The sequence below is a fragment of the Carassius auratus genome, chromosome 9 (genome assembly GCF_003368295.1).
Source record: "Carassius auratus strain Wakin chromosome 9, ASM336829v1, whole genome shotgun sequence".
Taxonomy (NCBI): Eukaryota; Metazoa; Chordata; class Actinopteri; order Cypriniformes; family Cyprinidae; genus Carassius; species Carassius auratus.
This window is the reverse complement of record NC_039251.1, coordinates 15690432-15707394: the sequence shown is the minus strand read 5'-3', so window position 1 is coordinate 15707394 and position 16963 is coordinate 15690432. Positions and strand designations below refer to the sequence as shown.

Genomic DNA, 16963 nt, shown 5'->3' with positions numbered 1-16963 from the left:
GGGAGTTTGTGCTCAATCTCTGTAATGAATGATCAGTGATGTGTTAAGCACATGAGTAACGTTTTATACAGAACAAGATGGATGCAGAAATATTAAATCCTAGTCTGCAGTAGAAAGCACACACTGCTTTTGCTTGTTTTTCTTCTGGTTGATCTCTCTCTTGCTCTGTCTCTCTCAAAACACTCAGCTGTTTAGGATGAAACCCAAACTCCACAGAGACTAGCGCAGCATCTGTTCTTGCACTTTGACATAGATGAGGGAAAAAAAATGCTTTTTTGCCAGTTCAAAGCACCCCACCTCCCCAAGAAAAAGAAAAAAAGTTATGAATATACAAGAGACATAAGCTGGTCAAAAGAGAAGGAAACAAGTGCATAAAACCTTCCCATTAAAACCTAAACACATTTGAAGGTGTCTTAATATGGTTCAGAAAACAGAAACCTGCTGGGGTTTAAGCTTTTCAGACAATCTTTATATCTTAAACTCAAGTAATAATGGAAAATGGCAGTTGAGGACCAGCATTTAGGCTTGAAGTGTGTTTACAATAAAACAATCTAATTTCATACAGACGGTCAATCTATTTACCCAAATGTCTTCACATAAACTGGATGAACATTTGTTTGGTTCAGATGATGCTTTACCATCTGGTTTGCAGCACTATACTCGTTCTTGTCGTTCAGGTGACACTGTCCATCGTGAGGATGCACTAGTCCACCGAGCTTGCCGTCCAAAGCCAAGTGAGGGACGTCATCGGTGGCAAACACCAAGAGATGATAGGCCTCCTTCCTCCAGCCAATCTTCTCCTGCCACAGTAAGATTAAATTTTCATTTATGCCAGCATATATCTTTTCATATTTCTGGCCACACTTTATCTTAAGGTCCAATTCTCGTCATTAGCAAACAATTAACTATGATGGTGTTTAAAGGGGGGGTGAAATGCTCGTTTTCACTCAATATCCTGTTAATCTTGAGTACCTATAGAGTAGTACTGCATCCTTCATAACTCCAAAAAGTCTTTAGTTTTATTATATTCATAAGAGAAAGATAGTCTGTACCGATTTTTCCCGGAAAAACACGACCGGCTGGAGGCGTGACGTGTGGGCGGAGCTAAAGAATCACGAGCGGCAGTAGGCTTTTGCGTTGAGAGCGTTTGGAAGCTGTGACATTACCGTGAGGAAAAAAACATCCAAAACAAACCATGGCTAACAGTCAGATTCAGCCATTTATTTATGATCCAGAATCAGATCCAGAGGCTGAAATTTAACAAGAGCAGCATCAGCAACGACTTCTCTATGTGGTATGTATTGAAACTGTATATATTTGCTTAGCGGTTTTGGAAAATGACTTAGTTCCACTTTGTCTTTTTTTTTTTTTTTTTTTTTTTAAGCTGTACATGTGGAAAGTGCAGTTTGATGACAACATCGCATGTTGTTTACTTGATGTGCTTACACGCCGATAGCTAAGTTAACAACACAGAGATATTTGAAGCAGTTTTACTCACCGCCTGCAGTTCCAACACACGATCGTGACACTTTTTCGTTGGGACTGCATTATCCTTAAGAAATAAACGATGTGCAAATCCGCCGTCAAACTGGGCCTTGTTTGTAAAACAAGCATCTTCGAAATGCAGGGAACAAACAAAAACACTTGCACAGCTCCGTTGATGCTCTGTAAAAATAAACTCCATCCACTGGTCCCTTAATGCTGTTTTTTTTTTTTGGTAATCTGTGCAGGGTTGTCTTGCCCTGGCAACCAAAAACACCCCTTTTTTGTGACATTTCGCTACGCTCTCGCTCTGATCAGTGATTGTCTCTGCTCTCAGTGCTCTGCTATACGGGAGCGCGCGCTCTTCCGGCAGAAGTGCCTCAGGACCCATATAAGGAAATTCCACTCCATCTAACGTCACACAGAGCCATACTCAAAAAAAACTTTCCGAAACTTGTGACAAACCGGAAGGAGTATTTTTGGAACATTGTCCATGTTTAGCATGGGAATCCAACTCTTTAACAGTGTAAAAAACTCAGTATGCATGAAATAGCATTTCACCCCCCATTTAAAATTGGTGACTAGTACAGTTTCATCCATAGATGCATATATATTTAACCTAAAATATAAATACAAAAAGTCCACTAACTACTCTAATATCAGACATCATGCTGACTAACATTTTAAATGGCTAAATATTTAAAAATGCGAAACACATACTGTACAGTGAATAAAAGTGCAAGGCTCTCCTATCTAATTCGGGGTTAACCACACAGTGTCTTTCGCTCATGCATGCTGTGATTGTGCCTTTCACACCAAAACAAATATTTTTTTACAGCCTATGATGTCATGCTTTAATAGGGTGTTCTCTTTTAGGACTCAGACACTTGTATCTGTTCTGATAAAGCTCAGACAGCACAGCACAATAACAAGACATCAACTCTCTTGCTGGACATGCTTTCTGACTCTATAGGGAGCTGAAGGAGTTAAAGAAACGTAGTGATGAAGCGGCAAAATGACCTGTCTCTACTGACTGCTTACCTTGCAAACGGCAGCCTGCAGAATGGCATCAAACCCCCCCTCCGGTGCATCCCTGTTCCGCGAAACCAGCTGCTTCTGCACTTCTTCATTGAAACGGTCAACCTTGTCCGTAAGAGACAAAAGGTGACGGAAGCCAAACGTAGGGACGCAGTTTGGGAACAACTTATATCTGTAACAAGAGAAAAATGAGAGAAATCAGAAGCTTAAAAAGCAATACTAAAATCATACATTATAATAATGATTTTGAAAGCATGTTATTATAAACTTCAATTGTTTTAATTTAAATATACATGAAATTATCATTTTAAAACCAACAAAATATTTATGTTTTTTTAAGCACATTAAAAACTATTTAAATGTAAATAACCAGCACTAAAAAATTTACAATTTTAATTATTTTTTAATTTTTAAATTGTTATTTATTTAAATATGCATAATATTAGCATGTGCAAAAAGTCTTAAATTAAACTCAGCATTTTATATGCACATGGTATAGTACAATAATACATAGTATACATGTATAAAATATTGTTTTTAATTAGTCGAATTAATGAAATATAGTCAGATAATAACAAATTGTAAAAAAAATATTTTTGAAAGGATAGAGTACATGTACTTGTGAAATATGGTATGTGCCTTGTCATTTATCTGTATGAAATCTGTTGTGGTACAGTGAGCATTCAAGAGGACTAAAAGCATAACCTACATGGTCACTGATGCGTGATGGGATGTGGGCAGCATGGGGTAATAGCTTCTCTAGGCCATGTGCTGTACTGGCTTTGCAACCTCAATCTGCTGTCACACTTTCCAATAAGTCTACCACTATTTTCCATTGGACTAGAAAGATAACCACCAGTGAAAGCAGGACAAATATCTTAAATGTTTCTCTAAACTAAATTAAGTGTTTACCTTAAATTGTGACATAAGACTGTGGTTAACAAGTACAGAACTGTGGGACGCTGAGAGCTTTTTGAATTTTCAATGATGCACTTTCCCCATAAGAAAAGTCAATGCCAAAGCAGGACTATTTTTAGTATCACATGGGAAAGAAATCAAGACACGTTCACTTCCCCAGAAGAAAAAGTACTGTGTCCACTCCAAACAGTTCTCACTGTTCTATCCATTGCATAACAAAGGGCATTAAAGGGCAAAAGGCCTTTTTGCATTTTAATTTAAACATAAGGAGAGCCAATTCCAAACCTGTTTACAGCTCATCACACATCTGTGAGAAGTCCTTTCTTACCCATTGCATGGGTTGTCCTGGTACTTGGGGGCTGTGTAGGAGAAGGGTGAGATGTTCTTATCCACAAAAGAGCCAAAGCCAAGGCGGAAGTTACTTGTAAGCTTCCTCATTTCCTCAGCCAATTTGGTGCCAAGGTTACGGATTGTGTCCAGATCGTCCTTCATGGAGAGCGAGAGGTCCATCAGGTAGTACAAATCGACGGGGTAGTCTTCTACAGGACGCACTTGTACCTTAAATGAGGTCTGGTCACCTGAAAGATGTAAGAGTCATTAAACTGACATTGCTATTACAAAGTATCTACTAATGATTTATTAAAATGGGTGCTTCTCAGAAGCCTTACCAGGCCTTAAGCTAAGAGAGATCTTTTGTGGATATATCTGGATGACATCATACTGGGTCACCCCAGAACCTTTGGAGCTCAGAGGTTTGCTCCGCAACAGAGAGCTGCCACTCCTGGGATTTTCTATGAAAGGGGCATCACATCCTCTTTTCTGTAAGTTCTGGCTGAAGTCACATCGTGAGTTGAGAGTTCTAGCTTGTCCAAAGTCCTGAATCAGGGAAAAAGATTGCTGTGGTGATTGATGGGAGAAAACCATTAAATAAACGAACAAACCCACAAATGCAGCGAAATACAGCAGTAATGCCCTGGATTGAAGTATATTCAAATGTATAAATAAATCAGTGGCCCGTCTGCCTAACTAGACAATATTTGACTAGTCTTTGTTGGCTAAAAGTATTGTCAAGGTAGGCAGCTCATCAGGTTTTGTGAGATCTTCTGTCAATCACAGTGTCTCAGTACCTCTTGCGCGCACCAGGCGCAGCTCGGGTGAATGAGGAGACATTCTTCACAAGATGTGGCGCTGCCGCTCGTGCAAACATTAAGACCTAAAAAATCCATTGCAAGGCAGATAGGTATTATGAGTATATGCATTTAACACCTTTTGATCTAAAGACACTTACAACCAAGGAGTTCTACGACACAAGTGATTCATCGACACAAACATGAGAAACGATACAAAGTCACAGAATTGCATAGAAAAGTAATTGGGTCAAACTGACATCCCCTCATCATCATGGTGGCGAAATAAATACATTAAGTACATTAAACACTAAGTAAATAGATGGAATCAATTGCAAAAATGAAGGGAAAGGCAAATTAATGTTCAAACATACAATTTATTCACACACACACACACACACATATATATATATATATATATAGGCCTATGTGTGTGTGTGTATGTATGTATATATATATAAACACAAAATTTTTAATATTTATTTCATGTATTTGCATTTACTAATTTATTATGTAGTATACCTATTTGAATTGCTACTTATGTAAACGAAATCAGATAAAGCATTTAGATGACATTTCATTAAACACTGAACTACTCTTACCTTTGACGCTGAGAATAAATATTTCCAAGACTATGTAAACTAGAAGGGCCGGGTGACGTGTAAATGGGCAAGGTTTCCACATTATTCTTTGAAAAATCAAAACCGTTCAACGTCAAAACTTTTGTTTTTGTCCAACTGTATAAAAAACAGTTTATATTATAAATGTCCGTTTCTTATATCGTGAGTGGCTGAGGTCTTCTTTGTGTCCATCCTGTCCACATCACTGCGGAGCACACATGACTGAAGTTAGAGTCGCACTGGTAAACATACGAGAAAACTCTGAACTATAATCCACATCCAAAGTTATTGTTACTGTCGCACTCTGTCTGCGGTCCACTGCAATAATTCCCCATTGACTGCATCCATACTGAGTTTCAAATCTTCGTTTGCAAACACGTTAAACTTTGTAAACAGACTGTTTTACTCATCATCCGGTTGTTTTCAGCGTGGAAGTTCAATAGTTGAGTGCCTGCCGCGTCCCTCACGTTAATCTAGACTCCGCCCATGGGAGAAGAGACTGGACGATTTTTCCCAATCACTTCCAACAAATCCCCCCTCGCTGGGATTGGATGGTAGGGCGACTTCAAAGCATGCACTGATTGGACAGTAAACAAGTCATTCAAACGTACTTGCCAATAAAATAAAAAATAAAAAAGCAAAGGGCGGGGCTAGTCAGAATATGAGGGGAGAAAGTAACACCGACTAGGACGAAGCAGTTTAAAAGGACATTTAACTCTTCAACGATTTGATCTTAGTAACCAATACATGTGTTTTATGGACTGAACAATCATATTTTGCTCTAAAGTACAAATCAGTTTCTCACGTAAAACTGACAAATTACATTAAAATTGTTGCATGCTGTTTTTTTCTTCTTCGTAAAAGTAGGTTTAGAGCACTTTGAAAACAAAAACAAAAAAAAGTTAATGTCAGTAGTACATTAAACATCTAAGTCAGTAGTTCTCAACCCTGTCCTGCACATTTTGTATATCTGCCTCATCTATCAAACATGATTCAGCTCATTGGTGGAGACTTCAAGACCTGAAGTGTGAGTGTCAGACATAGGGAGAGATAGAAAAGTGCAGTGCTGGGGGACTTCAAAGAGAGATCTGAGATCTGGCTCAGAAATTTCATCCAGTGCAGTCAGCAGTCATGTGACCATCACTAATTACATTGCAGAAAGAACAGTGGAGAACCCATTAGGTACCTTCAAGAATATAAAGTGGTTCTAGTTTAACCTGAGCTGACAGGAGTGATAAAAAAGGGTCCCTCCACCACTGACCATTTTTACAATTGCAAAAGACCCCTGGTCACATGACTTGAAATGCTCTGAAATTTGCACATTTGAAATGTGCAGATCTACACTGTGCCTGGGCTTGCACTCATCAAATCAATATAGGAAACACAGGAAAACCGTTTTATTCAGGAAACACAAAGAAACTTCCATATGCACTTAGCATAACTGATAACAGCAGAGATGAAAACCTAAAATGAATAAAAAAAATAATAACTCCACCTCTAGGAGAACTCTGATTAATGAATTAAAATGAAATGGCTGTAGATAACAATAGTTAGCTGAAAAAACAAACAAACAACAACAACGAACTGACAACTGTAATCCAGTCATACTAGTCAAAGGAACTATTTACAAGGTCTTTATCGCTGCTTAAAACAGTACTAACTCAAATATGTGTCACAGTAGAGGCCTGTGTTAGAAGCTCAGAGGTCATATCCACTATAGATTTTAAAGGAAGCCCACTGAGGAAGCCCTGATGTTTGGCCCGCAGTTCCAGCAGGGCATCAACGATCCTCTGGCGGCCTACATTTGGGTGACGCTCTGACAGCCGGGCCATGATGGTGTCAAAGCTTCCCATGGTGGCGTAGTGCTGTGGCACACAGGTGCCAGAGGCTGTGGGCGAGTCGCAGACATTGGTTAACCGGTCCACACTACAGCGCGGCCCCTGAGTCAAAAACATATCATCTTAAGGGTTTGGAACAAAAAAAGCTAAATTGGTATGATATTAGCAATAACTGAAACTAATTTATAAAATAATATATGTACATATAATTTAAAATAAGAACACATTAGCTAGTTAGCTATTATAATTATGTTAGCTCATAATAATACTAAATACACACACATGATTGGATTTCAAAGTACTAGTGATAGAAAGTTAACTAGTTTTGGACACAGCAAGCTTTCTAAGAAAGCCTTCTACTTCATACTTACACCAGGTGAAGAAGTATAGGTTACACCCTTCGTCCCGAGTCCATCCCCAGCAGCTTCTTCTGTATGGGTTTTTGAGGTGCTGTGGGGCAGATCACAGATCAGTTTAAGATCAGCTGAGACAGGCCCGTGGAGTTGCACCACCTGGACAGTGTGGCCTTGGAGGGAGCACCCGTGTAGATCTTTAACTGCTGCTATGGCATCACTGGGGCTCTTGAGATAAACAATAGCTGCCCTACATATGGACAGACAAGAGTGCATTTCATTAATGATAATCTCTGATAATGCTTTAACACCCGGAACTACTACATTCAGCATCTCTAAAGATTAATATAAAAAACAAGCACTGTATCTTTAAACTGCCAGTTTGGTAACTGTAACCATCACAATTTGGGTGTGGAGCTGAAGGCTCTTTGCTGCCGTACTGGCACATTGAGATTAGGCAAAATGAGTAGTCATACCCAGTCAAGTCATAATCAAGTTCAGCAAGGTTTTTCTGCAAGAAACCTTGTGAAACAATTTTAGTCCATGGTTATTTACACTCTAATACTTAACTTCAAAGGTTTGTTATTTACTGTGATTGATAATTAGTGCGTCTAAGAAAGGTGTAATGCATTAAATACAATTTCATTTTGAAAAAAAACTGCAAAATTCTAATCAGGGTTGATAAATATTTTATACCTTACCTCATACTGTTGCTGAAAGTGGAGATGCAGACATTGGTGGCATTGTACTTCTCAAACCAAAGCAGCACTTCATGCTACAGAAAAAGAACATTTAGTGGTGGCTGCTGCCTCCTAGAGGCCATCATTAACTTCACTGAAAACTTCACATTTGTGTGGATTCTACCTCAGTGATATTGCCAGGCAAGCTTGTAATGCACAAGAGGGAACTGTGGTTTGATTCATCTTCATCAGTCCCTGTGAAAGAGTAGCAAATATCAGTCAACTAAATCCACCAGCCTACAGCAATGAGGTGCTTTCATAAACAGTATTTCAGCTTCACAATTATAAGTTTAGGCTTATATAACAGCAGTTTCATATGTTGTTCCATTTAGTAGTCCATACTTCCATTCCTTTCATTCAGTTTCTCCATTTTTCCATCTTGATTTGGAGACCCAAGTTCCTCTTCTGCATCAAACCAAGCCTCGCTGCTATTCGGATCTTTGATGACACCTACCATAGCATGCATACCAAACACTGCTGAGAAATGATTCTGGTTTATTTCTCTTTTCTCAGTTTGAGATTCATACCAGGGTTGTGCTCAGCCGAAGCTCCTGGCTGCTTGGGTAAAAGGACCAGAGCTTTATTTTGCTTGTTGCTGCCACCTTTTGTGTCATCCTATTCAGAAAGGACAAATACTGGCCATTCCAATATAACAAACTCATATTTCAGATACAATTGTTGATTCATCACAATTTAATCAAATAAATAATAGTATGTGAATGAACTACCAAAGCAGCTTCAGTGCTTGGTGCTCTCATCTCTTCACTTTCTTCATCCACTCTTCGACCACTTGCAATGGTACTATACATAACGAAATAATACTTCTGAACATGTACATGGCGATACACAAACATTACCCATCAAACAGCAAAATTCAGTGTATATAAACTGTGACGAAACAGAGCTCAGGCAGACTAAGCTGATATTATGTGGGGAAAAAGTACAATAAAACGGAGCACAGGAAAGAAAAAGTTTCATATTTATTCATCTATACTACTGTTAAAAAATTTGTAGCTGTGAGATTGTTTTATGTTCTTGAAAGAAGGGTCTTATGCTCACCAAAGCTGCATTTATTTGAATAAATACAGTAAAACAGTAATATTGTAAATTACTACATTTAAACCAGCTATTTTCTATTTTAATATATTTTAAAATGTACTTTATTTCAGTGATGCAAAGCAGAATTTTCAGCATCATTACTGCAGTCCTCAGTGTTACATGCACATACTAATATGCTGATTTGGTGCTCAAGAAAAGTTTTTGAAAAACATTTTTATCAGCATTCTTTGAGAAATAGAAAGGTCAAAAGAACATCGTTCATAGCAATCTTTTGATTCTTTCATGACTGGCACTTAATTTAATGCATACTTGCAGAATGATAGTAGTAATTAAAAAAAAAAAAAAATCCACATTATAATAATAAATATGTATTCTTGTTTGCAGATATTTCTAGGTTTTGATTTGACTGAACCACTGTCACCCTCTAGCACCCTGGAGTGCAACGTGGAAGCACAATCTTCAAGGTTTACAACTACGCTTTCTTTGACATTTTCAACAATATAGAGGTGGCCAAAATTATTAGAACACTAGTATATTCACTAGCTAAATTTTTTTAAGTCAGTTATTTCTATGTTTTGCTGTAGATAAACCTTTATTTACCGTAACCAGGTAAGTCAGTTGAGAACCATTTCTCATTTAGTGTCAGTAGGAAATATCAGTTTACATGTCCAAACATTAATTTTGCCATTAATTGTAATAATCCAGAGAGATTTTTGTTTGCACAAGGAGTCTGACAACAGCCGGTGCTCTACTGGATTGAGTCAGTCTCAGTGTGTTCAGTTTCTTCATGTTATTCCAGACAGACTGATGATGATGAGATCAGATGTCTGTGTGGAGCACTGGCTGTTGTCAGACTCCTTGTGCAAACAAAAATCTCCCTGGATTATTACAATTAATGGCAAAATTAATGTTTGGACATGTAAACTGATATTTCCTACTGACACACTACAGCAAAAAAAAAAAAAAAAAGAAAATAACGGACTTCAAATAATTTTTAGCTTTTGTAAATACTAGTTTTCTAATAATTTTGTCCACAAGTGTAACTCATACCAGTTATTTACTACTTCTGTGAAAAGGTTTCAAGGATATTTATTTGAAACATCATGAGCACCTACCTTCCTGGACAGTCCAATGAGTTTAAATGGGCCTCAAGTACCTGAAATGACAGCTCATTACCAACTACAGTATATATATATCAGATCATATATGATACATTTCCAAATTCTTGACAATTCCAGATTTGTCATACCGATGCTGGGCTGTAGTTTGCCCTTGTAGTTATATTTTCAGAGTCTACTGACAGGGGCTTAAGGTTATCCAGAGGAATGCCTGCTAGAATCTGTTTCCTCATCTCACTGTACTCATTCTGTAGTGTATTCAGGGTTTCTGCTATGCCGTCTGGAAGGCCCTCGCTCCTAAGGAACATACAAAAAATAGCTGGCCTCAAAGGTTAGGACAGAATACCTTAAAAGAAAAGTATCGAATTGTCATAATACAAATCCTTCTGTGAGCCATCTCTTACCCCCAAAGAACACTTTCACCCTGTGGGGAGGTGAAGTAGCGTCTCCAGCAGTGCTGCTGACACATGACAAACTGAAGAGTGAGAAGACGCAGTTCTGCTCTCGTCACTCGCTGTGCACAGTCACATCCACAAACTCTCCTGCAGTGGTCACCGCCAGGACTAGGGCCGAGAAGAACATGACATGATCATTCTAGGCATTTCAAACCACACCAAATGATTTGATGCACAACAGTGATGAAGACTGAAGCACTGTTTTAAAAATATAATAACTGTAATAAAAAGTGTTTAATATCTTACTGAATCATTTTTACACTTAAAAGCTTAATCTTCCTGGCTTTCAAGGATGTGTATCTTGGGTATAAATGGAAATCCTATAAAGCAATCTCTATATAATCTCTAATTAATAAAAAAGTAACATTAACAACAATAACAATGCTCTGAACGCACTTAAGCATCTTGTTACAGTAGTTTGGACATTTTACACTTAAAATAATAATCACACTAAGAAACGTTACTAACTATTGAACGAAGTAAAAAAAGTAACAAATACAATCAAAATACCATATTTTCCACACTTTAAGGCGCACTTAAAAGCCTTTAATTTTCTCAAAAAACGACAGTGCGCCTTATTATCCGGAGCGCCTTATATATGGATCAAGGCGCCCTGTCAAAATGTTGACATTCCCTTTAGCACAGCTCCATCTAGTGGATGCATAACGCAAACCCAGTCAAACGTTTGACTGCAGTATCTTCTATTCTATGCGCTTTATAATCCGGTGCGGCCTATATATGAAAACAGTTCTAAAATAGGCCATTCATTGAAGGTGCACCTTATAATATGGTGTGCCTTATAGTGCGGAAAATACTGTGATACTTTAAAGACTGATCAACATTCAATCATAAAGCACATAAAAGATGGTAAGTGGCAAATCATATGTACTTGATTGATGCACTTTTCAAATGGTAGAATGCACTTTCAAATGAAGCTCAGAAATCCTCCTCAGAAAGTTACATTAAAAGTCTCTTGGTTTGTGTTTATAAGATGAACAGAAGTCTTATGGCTTTGGAATGAGATGAGAGTGACTAAACAATTTTCATTTTTTGGTACAATAGCTAACATTTTCAGCAAATCACCTTGCCTTTCTGCTCTTCAGTTGTTTTAGCTCATCTGTTGTCTCCTTTAGCTTTATGAATTCCTAGGAGTAAATGATGGGCATGTTATACTCAGCTCATTTGAAAATAAACTACAACAACCAAACCATTTAGAAATTAAGATACCTCTGTTAGGACATCTAAATCAGACATGCAGACTTCAGTAATGGTGTTCTTTTCAGATGTGGCTCTTTGCACAGTCTGTGTATCTTTCTCATGGCTGACAGCTAGCAGGTCTGTGTCAGTGGCAACATTTTTCAGTTGGAAGATCTGATCAACCTCTGTTGCACATGAAGATGTGAAACAGGCTCTGAAATCACCACAGGCATCTATTAGTTGGTCCACAGAAACTGAAGCACCACATTTGGATTTCAGTGAAGGTCCCACATTGATCTCTTTGAGTTGTTGCTCATATAGTGAGTCATGGTTCTTTCTTATGTCTTCTTGATGGTCCCCTGACTCATTTTCCAGCTCAAAAGAATTGCCAAGGCAAGAGAAACAATCAGTAGAGTTTGCAGCAGTGGCCATGGTGGCATTTGAAGGTTCATCTGATAGTTCTGTACTACCTTTGGTGGCCATGACTGAATCATTGTAGGCTGCATCTGTACTCCGGGTGCCATCGCTCCATGCCGAATGGTCTAAGCTGGTGTTACTGAAACTGTAGTATTCTGCCATCGCTTCCTGATCCAGAGTGTGGTAATCTGATTCTTCCGCTTGTACATAAGATAGGTCTTGGTAATTTTGGGTATCGTCATTCCTCTGAACCCGACTCTGTATATCCAGCTCCATATCGAGGGAGAAATTTGCCTGGGTTGTCGTGTCCTTAAAGTGTTTGGTGTCCTCCCTGTTCTCTACTTCCTCCCACAACTTAGACAGGCACTGGGCATGGGGACACATTCCCTTACTGTATGAAGGAGGATGTGCAGCAGGGCGTCCATAATCACAGCTCTGCGTGCATCTTGTTTTCTGAGTATTAAGGGTGCTCTGCGTGCAACCAACAGTTGCGTCATTTTGGACGATCAGCTCTTCTTTCACATTGTTTGGTAGCAGCTCAAGTTGTTTCTCATTCTCTGAAAAATAAAGCAGTAATCAGTATTCTAGCTCTTAGTTAGGTGTCAAAAGTCTACGGCAGGACTATAATATCTCACCCGACAGACAGACTTTGTCTTCTGAAATCTCAATGTGAAAGCCACAACATCTGCACTTCTTGGAACCAAATGGACAACTGGTTCCACAATTTTGACACTGGGATGCACCATAAAACGATGGGTACCTTGACCTTTAAAACAGACACATGCATGCATATATTAATGCTTTCATCTATTGAGAGCAACCACCAAATCTCAAAATCCAGACAACAGCCAATGCATAAAACCTTTCAGTACCCACACTTCATTTTCTAAATATATATTTATTATTCAATAATTGTGCTGCTCATTTGATTTCCCTCATTTTTTTTTTTTTTGCATTTACAATATCTTTGTAATCATTTATCACTCAAAGTTAATTTTTTAAACTTGTGTTTAATGTAATATTAAGCAAATCTAAAATCAAAAACATTTTTAACGACCAATTGTTCATTTGGACAAAATACAGAACTTTATATAGGCCATTATTGGCTATCAGCCATAACATGAAAATAACTATTGTCTAATCGATATTAGGCAGAAATTTAAAATTGCAATAAAACAAATAGCAATAGCTTTTTCTTCCATATTGGAAGGTAGATCTGAGAGAAATGGATTATAAAAAAAAAGACAAAAAATGTATGCCGGAACTTGGTGCCCATCCTTTGTTTAGCTCTTATGGTGATTTTGTTGGAGTAAAAAAGGACACAATCTTAAAACAGTAAAGTTTTGGTCGTTATTCAGATGAGGTCTGCTACACTTATTAAAGTTACAAAAGTTATTTAGTAAAGAATAGTGTGCAGTCTTTTGTCTTAAGTTTTTTGATTAGCATTAAAGTGCAGAGAGCAGCACTAGGATTATTAATTGATTAATTGACAGTTAATTGATAAACCATCAGATTGTTATATCGGCCTTTTTCCATATCAACCATTATGCAGATGGTTGTTAATTGAGGAAAAATCGGCAGATAAATATCGGTGGCCAATACATCGGTGCATTCAAGCGTGATTTGTTTAAAATGCGCAACATTAAAAATACCTCAAATAAAAAAAGGTGGAACATGAGCAGATCTTAATTCAATGCCACAATCGACACTGTCTATTCATATTCACTTTGTTAGAAATAGACGTAATATATTTGTTTGTAGAAGGGCATATTGGTCCAATTTAGTGGCTTTTTTTGCCCCAAGTCCCGGTAGCCAGGGGAAGGCTTCCCCAGCAGAAAAAAACTGAACATAAAAAAATAAAAATAATTTTTTTTATATATATATATATATATATATATAAATTTAAACTTACTTATTTGATGACATAGTGGCTGGAGGGGGAATGCAGTTTCCTCTGGTTTTTGCTAAATTATAAAAGATCAATTTTACACTGTATACAGAATACTTGCTGACAAAATAAACATCCATTCTTAGTAATGTTTTACCAACTGGACTCACATTTCACACAAACATAATGTCGGTCTACTCGAAGTGCCGGGTGTTTCTGTAAAAATGGCAGAAGCCCTCCCTCTTCTGTTGGATGAGAAAGCACAATTTCCATATAGACCCACATTTTACTTACTGCTCAAATGCTTTCAATAATTGAAGGTCATTTTATAATTTATATGCCCTTACGTTTAATCAAGTTTCTGTCCTCTGCTGTTAAACACAGAAACCATCCAAGCAACTTTGGATCTGTGAGCTCCAGATAGTCATTGGCCAAGACAAGCTCGAACAGTGACCTACAACACAAGATGCACAACTGTCCTCCTCAAATTAACAAGGCTCAGTGGTAATTCAAATTATACTGATTCAAAGTGATCTAATGCAAGCACACTGATGTGTACGAGTAAAAGGTTGTTTGTGAAATTTCTTACTGAAGGTTTGAAGCAAATGAGTTTGGTTAAACCTTTATTTAACAATTGCTTACCTCCTCAACAAAAACTTCCTTCCATCATTGGTGTACAGTGGATGATTATGAAAGCCTTGAGAGATGTACAAGAAATTCAGCAACACTGAGTAAAAAAAGATATACAAGTTATGTCTGATTACACTAATTATCTGATGGATTTTTTTTCTCCTGACGTTACCAGCTTATTTATGCCATATCTAAATTATCTATATAATATGTTCGCCAAGTCCAACTTTTAAACGAGTCTGAGGTGCTGACCGTTGACCACACAAGAGCATGCGCGCGCCGAAAACGAGCGATGGCGCTAGGTAACCTTATCTAAATCTCAGAAGTATCTATTATACTGTGGACACGGTATATACACGCGAAATTAAGCTATTTTCAATTAAGATGATAGACTTTAGATTCATTAGCTGCTCTAGGGATATTAATATAAAATTAAATAAAGTGCATCAAACTGCATTGCACTACAAAGCAGTTGTTATTATTACGATGATAAATTTAAACAATACGACAAGAAATACTAGTTTGGAATATACAGCCGCTTTTAGTACCTCATAAAATAACTGGAAGCGGATGACACCGGAAGCACTGCACATTCAATTAAATACCCGCGCGCTCGAAATTTAAAAGGACCAAAGGGCAAAGGTATCCGGGTCTACTAAAACGCGTTCATATCCAAAGCACTACAATTCTATGTTTTTTGAGTTTTTAATTGTTAACAAAACGCCATGCACGAAGGAAAACTGGGTAAACCCACGATTTATTCTGAATAGGGTAACTTAGTTAACGGTAAAGTGGACCGTTATGTATTAAAGTTACCAAAATACACCAGATTTAAAGCCTCGTTTAGAAATGACCAACTCCAACCCGACTTCCTTGGGCTCTATATAACCAAATTGTCTCTGATATAACTTACCATTAATCTCGTTCACTGCATTATATGCACTTTGGCCAACGGGAAAGACTGGCCACATGGTTCTGGCAGAAAGATCCTCACATGTTATTGAATGTGACTCAAAGACGAACGGTAATGGCACGACGTCGACAGGTTGAGGGTACCACATGTTCTGAAACGATTTAAATCACCAAATTCAAGAAAAAGACCGTTAGAATATGTTTGCACCAGATATTATCGACAACAAAACTACGACAGACCTTGTTCACCTCAGGTACAGCTGATTAACGTTAAGGGCTGCAGCTGCGCGATTTTTTAATAAACTGGCGCCAGATAAGCATTTCATTTACATATCAATTACATGTAAATGTCGTACGATATGAGTGTAAACATAATTGCTCTCACTTGTGTAATTGTTAACTTGACTATTTTGACCAGCCAATTTTAACGCTCACTGAGATATCATCAGTTGTGAATGAGTTCTTACAGAAAATCAACGATTCATTATTTTACGTCATGACGTATTGCATCATGTTATTTATAAGATTATTTATTGTGATTTCTTGTCTGCAGGATCAGTTTAATTCAACCACGATGCACTTAATTAAAACAATAATATATATATATATATTTTGTTTTTTTATTGCATGTTATGTATTAAATATGGTAAAAGTAGGTAACGTTAAAGATGTTTAATTAAATGTTCCCCTTCGCCCTCTACTGATCCTTATAGAAAGCTGTTTAAAACAAGTGAAAAACAAAACCCAAAATGATTACATTATTTATGAATACCATGTTAACCAAAATCATGAGACTCTTAAGTTGTTATATAACCAAATATGGCTTTATAAAACGAGCATCTGGTGATTCCTAGTGTTTGGTATCGTGTGACTGCTATTATTGATGTGGCCACTAGAGAGAACACAAACCACGATGAATGAACTCTCTTCATGACTTGGATTGGGTTTATAATAAGCAGGAAAATCCTATTTTGCTCTTAACTAGTTAGTGAAAAAAGAAAAGAAAGACGCCTTTCCCTGTGCTTTTTTAAACATTCAAATTCATTAAAAAAAATGCTTAAGTTATTATATCATAGGTATTTATATTATGGTAAATTGTAGCATACAACAAATTACTTAAAGTAAATTACAAGATCAATGTCTAAATAAAAAAGGTCAAGCTCTGAGTGCC

At 37.4% G+C, this 16963-nt stretch overlaps 2 protein-coding genes across 5 annotated transcripts in view; both read right to left on the bottom strand.

Annotated features, from left to right (window-relative positions):
• LOC113108494 (integrin beta-5-like) overlaps positions 1 to 5667 on the bottom strand; it is a 32321-nt gene extending 26654 nt beyond the window's left edge. Inside the window, exons 1-6 of the mRNA XM_026271666.1 lie at positions 5168 to 5667; positions 4566 to 4651; positions 4107 to 4314; positions 3767 to 4016; positions 2524 to 2692; positions 639 to 800 (exon numbers count right to left, since the gene is read on the bottom strand). Of these exons, the coding sequence (XP_026127451.1) occupies positions 639 to 800; positions 2524 to 2692; positions 3767 to 4016; positions 4107 to 4314; positions 4566 to 4651; positions 5168 to 5249 (957 nt within the window). The 5' untranslated portion in view covers positions 5250 to 5667. The remainder of the gene's footprint in view (positions 1 to 638; positions 801 to 2523; positions 2693 to 3766; positions 4017 to 4106; positions 4315 to 4565; positions 4652 to 5167) is intronic.
• Positions 5668 to 6520: 853 nt separating this feature from the next.
• On the bottom strand, positions 6521 to 16269 carry LOC113108493 (RNA-binding protein 44-like). 4 transcript variants are annotated; one of them, XM_026271662.1, is made up of 19 exons: positions 16042 to 16269; positions 15794 to 15944; positions 14893 to 14977; positions 14598 to 14704; positions 14421 to 14495; positions 14275 to 14326; positions 12998 to 13128; positions 11976 to 12919; positions 11832 to 11893; positions 10698 to 10856; positions 10425 to 10590; positions 10291 to 10331; positions 8845 to 8917; positions 8644 to 8731; positions 8459 to 8566; positions 8241 to 8311; positions 8078 to 8151; positions 7395 to 7626; positions 6521 to 7125 (listed from the first exon to the last, which is right to left on the bottom strand). In XM_026271662.1, the coding sequence occupies exons 2-19, from the start codon at positions 15939 to 15941 to the stop codon at positions 6847 to 6849; spliced, it is 2895 nt and encodes a 964-aa protein (XP_026127447.1). In that variant the 5' UTR covers positions 15942 to 15944; positions 16042 to 16269; the 3' UTR covers positions 6521 to 6846. The 4 variants fall into 4 exon arrangements, with proteins under 4 accessions (XP_026127447.1, XP_026127449.1, XP_026127446.1 ...); XM_026271664.1 differs by having other exon boundaries at positions 16178 to 16259; XM_026271661.1 differs by having other exon boundaries at positions 6522 to 7125; positions 16033 to 16269.
• Positions 16270 to 16963: the final 694 nt, after the last annotated feature.